At 39.2% G+C, this 5,930-nt stretch overlaps 1 protein-coding gene across 1 annotated transcript; it reads left to right on the top strand.

The window, feature by feature from the left end:
* The first annotated feature begins 3,841 nt into the window (after positions 1–3,841).
* LOC121969260 (premnaspirodiene oxygenase-like) lies at positions 3,842–5,694 on the top strand. Its single transcript, XM_042519252.1, has 2 exons — positions 3,842–4,782; positions 4,851–5,694. The coding sequence occupies exons 1-2, from the start codon at positions 3,850–3,852 to the stop codon at positions 5,469–5,471; spliced, it is 1,554 nt and encodes a 517-aa protein (XP_042375186.1). The 5' UTR covers positions 3,842–3,849; the 3' UTR covers positions 5,472–5,694.
* Positions 5,695–5,930: the final 236 nt, after the last annotated feature.

The following is a 5,930-nucleotide window of genomic DNA, read 5'->3' on the forward strand; positions in this document are numbered from 1 at the left end:
ATACCTTTCTCGTTGTTTTCACCATTTGATCCCACCTGACTTTGGGTTTCACCCTGGATATCGTACTCTTCGAATTACTCATCTCTGTTTTGTCGATGATCTGTTGGTATTCTGTCGTGGTAGTTTTAACTCAGTCACTCAAGTTATGTCCATTCTTAAACATTTTGAACAAGTTTCTAGGCTTCATATCAATGAGGGTAAAAGTCTTGTTTTCTTTTCTGGTGTTATTGATCATATCAAAGTTAAAATCTTGACCATGTTAAACTTCAAGGAAGGTTCCCTTCCTGTGACTTATTTGGGGATTCCTTTAATATCCTCAGGTCTGAAAAAAGAGCATTGTGACAAAATTATTCATAAAATCACTGCTAGAATTACTTGTTGGACTTCTCGTTTTCTCTCTTATGGGGGTAGGATCCAATTGGTGATTTCTGTTTTACAAAGTCTCTATGTCTATATGTGTTCTGTTTTTATGCTTCCAAAATCGATTATTCAGTCTATTGACAGGCTTTGTCGGGATTTTCTCTGGCATGGCAATTCCAATTCCAAATCTAGACATGTTGCTTGGCATGATGTTTGTCTACCTAAAAAAGAAGGTGGCTTGGGACTTAAGCCACTGTCAATCTGGAACTGTGCTGCAGTAGGTAAAAATATATGGTTTCTTTTAACCTCTTATGAAAGTTTATGGGTTGCTTGGATCAGGGCAAATAAGCTTCGAACCTTGAGTTATTGGGGGATAATCAAGCCCCCTGATGCCAGTTGGTGTTGGAGGAAGCTTCTTGATCTTCGCTCTATGTTTAAGGGTTTGCTTTCTTACTGCCTTGGTTCTGGTATGCATTTCAAATTTTGGACTGATCCATGGCTTCGGGGTGTTTCATTGATTGAGAAATTCCCGTCTATCTGTATTGTTGATGCTAATATTTCTAAATCGGCTTATGTTGCTGATGTTTGGCATGATAATCATTGGCAGTTACCTGATCCTATTGATTGTATTACTGATCAAGCTTGGGACTTTATTACTGTCCATTTTACTTGTTCTATTGATTCAGACATTAATTTTTGGAAGCTTACCACTTCTGGTATATACTCAATTGCTTCTGCTTATGAATATTTCAGGCCTAAAAAGCTTGTTGTGACTTGGTATAACTTGATTTGGGGCTCTTCTCATGTCCCTAAATGTAGTTTTATTGCTTGGCTTGCAATTAAGGGGAGACTTGCTACTCGTTCTAGACTGCTCAGATGGGGTCACCTCCTCTGATCTTTGCAGTTTGTGTGGTATTTACAGGGAGACTATTTCTCATCTTTTTTTCGCTTGTCTACTTTCAGCTATGGTTTGGACTAAGATACTACATTCTTGTTCTATCCAAAGAGCCCCTTCACGCTGGAATAGAGAAGTCAGTTGGTTTTCCAGGCATGCTTCTTTTAAGTCCAGACGCTCTCAGATTCGTCGAGCTGCTTTCTGCTCTACTGTATATTGGATTTGGAGAGAGCACAATGATGTTATTTTTAAGGGACAAACTCCTAGCTCTGAGCACATTTTCCTTCATGTGCAAAATTTGATTCGTTTTAGATTTTTTTGATTTATTACATCCCTAGATTGAACATTCTCCTTGGGTTGTATAATTTCTGTGAATTTGGAGGATTATTTCTGTATGTTTTGTTGTATTTCTGTATGAATGACAGTTAATAAAATGAACTTCATAAAAAAAAAAACAATTATTACTCTCAATTTATATTATTGTATGCACATATGAGAGCATAATTAAATACATTAAGGGGGCGCTTGGTTCGGATAAGGGAATGGGAAAGGATATGAGAATGATTGTAAATATTAATGAAATGGGAATAATACCCATACCCCTCATATTACTCAGGAATGACTCATTCCTCTATTTAGAGGAATGAATCCATGGGTCCCACCTTCATTTCCCCAAACCAAGCACAAGTTTTATTCCATTCCTATTCCAAACCCCCCAAATAAACAGCCCCTAAAGTGATTTACTCATTGATTTTGATTTGAAGTTTTTTATAATTCTTTCAGTGATTTTCATCCGAAACAAATGGATAGACTTATACTATTTAAAAATTTAAAAACTTAATATTTTTTATATAGCAGGAGTCGTAATAATTCATTAGTTATGGAATATAATTGGCATTGATTTTATAATAAGATTGTGATAAATTTTATCAAATTTTTATAAATTTATTATTTTTAATTCATAGGTATAAATCAATTAAAGAGATTTATCAAGGAGTACATTGATTTTTATTTTTATTGATTTAAGATTACTTTATTTCGAAGAACGAAAATTAAAATTAAGGAAAAATTTTTACAGTAAAAAAATTTTCTTTGTTTACTTCATTTAAATTTTTAAATGTAAGAGAAATGTAATCATCCACGGATAATTTTAAAACTTCTTAAAATAATTTTCACTAGAAAAAATGATACATGTATCATTTTTTATTTATAAAATTATGTTACATGTGGATCTTCCTTTATCAAAATAAATAAATATACAAAAAAAGGATTTCTTTACCCGTTCTTTTCTCTCCTTTTTAAAATAATTTTTCACTAGAATTTTTTTTTTTTCCCTTTCTCATCCTCTCTAAAAAACGCATTAGAGTTTTGGTGTCCATCACTTTCATGAAAAGAAGTGACAGAGTGAGAAAGAGCATATCTAAAATATAGATCTTGATTTTGGATGGTCGAATTAATGAAATGCCTACGTTGAAAGATTTTAGAGAGGGATTGTTCATAAGTGTAGGACTGTATAGCCATGTGAAGTAGAGGGGGTGTGCCCGTCCTCTCTCATGTTTTGTTTAAAAAATTAAAACAATATATTTGAAAATCTTCATCGTTTATTTGATTGGCCTATTTACCATCATTTGTTGTCGGAATTAAAATTGATTATATATTGTCCCAAGTATACCACAGACAATAAACATATGATATCTTTGATTTAATAGTTAAGATTGATTCTTAGAAATTGATGATTTTGGGTTTACCTCACCATATATCTGACGTCAATATATCTACATGTACCTCCCTCCATATCCGTAGGACTGACACTAAGAGAATCGTTAATGTAACAGATCTATATTGAAATTGATTACATATTTTAAAAGCCCACAATCTAAACTATCTATTGGTACATATTTTTATTAGTAAATATCACAACTTAAAATATTAAATATTGAATTTTAATATATATATATATATATATAAATCCAATAGATAGGTGCGGAGATAAAGATTACGTTGATTTAGATCAAAATTGATTTGGAGTTGATTTAGTCAAATTATTATCGAATCACGTTTAAGATTTAAATAAGTTCCATCAATTTAAAATGAATTAAGATATTTTTTTTCATAAAAGTTCTATTTCAAATTTTTTCTCTCTCTTTTATCATGTTACAACCCCATTGTACCATATGTCACTCATTTGTCCATCCCTCATTTTTATTCTTCTCTTCTTTTCTTCCCTATTTATTTATTCTCCTTCTCTTCTCCAACGATAGTAATCATGTAATTTTTTTTCCTTTCTCCTCTTCTAAGAATAAGGGTTATTTTTTTTCCCTTTCTCTTCTCCAACAAACAAGAGAAGCAACATCAAGATAAGCGTTGAAGATTACAAATCATTTTTTGACTTTGAGTTCTAGATAAATTTTAGGGGTCGATTAATTATTATTTCAACTAAATCAAGGACTATAATAAAAAAAATAATAATAATTTAAGTTCATTTCAAGTCTCTAAATTTAAAATTTTAATTTTTAGATAGTGAAAATAAATTATACTAATATTTAAATATTTTTAAAACCATTTCCTCCTCTTTAAAAACACACAATTGTGAAATGCGGAGAGAAGATAGACAAAACAATCGAGAGACCTTGGAGATGGAGCTCCAACTTCTTCCCCCATCACTGTTATTAGCCTTCTTGTTCCTTCTCGCAATCAAATTCCTGCTCAAGAGTCGGCGGTCGGACTCCAAACTCAGACAAGTACTCTCACCGGAGCCGCCTCTGCCTCCCGGCCCCTGGCGGCTGCCCCTCGTCGGCCACCTCCACCACCTGGTCGGCAAGCCCACCCACCGCTTGCTGCGCGACCTCGCCGCCGTCCACGGCCCCGTCATGCTCCTCAAGGTCGGCCAGGTCGACGTCGTCGTCGTCTCCTCCACCGCAGCAGCAGAGGCCGTCGTAAAAACCCACGACGTGAACTGCGGCAACCGCCCGGAGGTCGCCGTCGCCCGCATCGTCGGCTACGGCTGCACCGACATCGCTTTCTCCTCCTACGGCCCCTACTGGCGCCAGATGAAGAAGGTTTGCATCGTCGAGATGCTCAGCGCGCGCCGTGTCAAGTCCTTCGCCGCCGTAAGGGAGCGCAACATACTCGACTTGACGAGGAACATGTCCACCGGATCTCCAGTCAACGTCAGCGAAAAATTCATGACCTTGAGCAGCAACATCATCACCGAATCCTCCGTCGGCAAGATATACGACGGCTTTCTCCCGGTGGTGAGGGAGTTGATGGAAACGCTCACCGGATTCAGCATCGTCGACTCCTTCCCGTCCTGGAAATTCCTAGACGTCATCACCGGAACAACCTCGCGGTTCTGGCAAATCCGACGACGGCTCGACAAAATCATGAATGAGATCATCAAGCACCACCAGACGGAGAAGAAGAGCAATCAATCAGAGGAGGACTTGATCGACGTGCTTCTGAGGATTAAAGAACAGGGCGACCTGGAAATCCCCATCACACTCGACAACGTCAAAGCCTGTATAGTGGTCTGAATCGACAATCAAATCTCATCCCCGTGCTGTACCCGAACTGTATACTAATCTGTAGATTACAGGATATGTTCGTGGGAGGCACGGATACCACGGCGACGACTCTGGAATGGGCGATGTCGGAGTTGATGAGGAATCCCGAGGTGATGAACAAAGCACAGATCGAGGTGAGGGAGTCACTGAAAGGCAAGGCAAGAGTCGAAGACGGCGACGTGGAGAAGCTGAGCTACTTGAAGATGGTAATCAAGGAGACGCTGAGGCTGCACGCACCGATCCCGCTGCTGCTGCCGAGGATGGCAAAGCAGAGCTGCGAGGTGATGGGATTCAAGATTCCGGAAGAAAGCAGAGTGCTGATCAACGCGTGGGCCATGGGGAGGGACCCGGAGTACTGGGAGGACGCGGAGAGCTTCTGGCCGGAGAGGTTCGCCGGAATTGAGACGGACTACAAGGGGACGTACCTTGAGTACGTGCCGTTCGGCAGCGGGAGGAGGTTATGCCCGGGGTACCAGTTCGCCATGGCCACCATGGAACTGGCGTTGGCGCAGATGCTCCTCTGCTTCGACTGGGAGCTGCCTGGCGGGATGAGGCCGGAGGAGCTGAACATGGAGGAGATGTCTGGGTCGACGGCGTCCAGGAAATCGGCCCTGTGGCTGACTGCTACCGCTCGATTTCCTCCGCCCGCTTGAGACCGTATCTTATCTTCTAAGCATGTTATTTATACTTTCCTCTAATTTGTATTAGTGCTAATTACTTGTGTTTACTAAACCCCAACTGGTGGTTAAGCTTAAGACAGTATTACAGAATCAAAACTCCAAGTTGTTCTGTAACAATAATATATATCATAGTCCATTGGGACGCTCAGATCAACTCTAGGAAGGATTCTATATCATAAATCAAGTTTGTTCTAAATCCTTTTGCAGATATTTTTATATGCTCGCACCTCCATTTTGCCATGGCATTTCTTCAAAATGAATATTCCTTGAGATCGCCCTTTGAATCTCCCAGTTCCAAGTCTGCTAGACATTCTTCTGCAGTTAGGGGAGGAAGTTGCCTTGTCTTTCGCTTTAGGTTGTGCTTGTGCCAGTCAGATTTGAAGTGTTCTCTATATTGCCTAGCATCTCCCAGTGCAGCATCACAGGTGAAAG

This window comes from Zingiber officinale, chromosome 4A (genome assembly GCF_018446385.1).
Source record: "Zingiber officinale cultivar Zhangliang chromosome 4A, Zo_v1.1, whole genome shotgun sequence".
In the NCBI taxonomy this organism is placed as follows: Eukaryota; Viridiplantae; Streptophyta; class Magnoliopsida; order Zingiberales; family Zingiberaceae; genus Zingiber; species Zingiber officinale.

Coding starts and splice junctions, on each gene's coding strand:
- LOC121969260 (XM_042519252.1), top strand. CDS start 3,850: ATGCGGAGAGAAGATAGACAAAACAATCGAGAGACCTTGGAGATGGAG. Junction 4,783..4,850: donor ACGTCAAAGCCTGTATAGTG/GTCTGAATCGAC, acceptor TGTAGATTACAG/GATATGTTCGTGGGAGGCAC.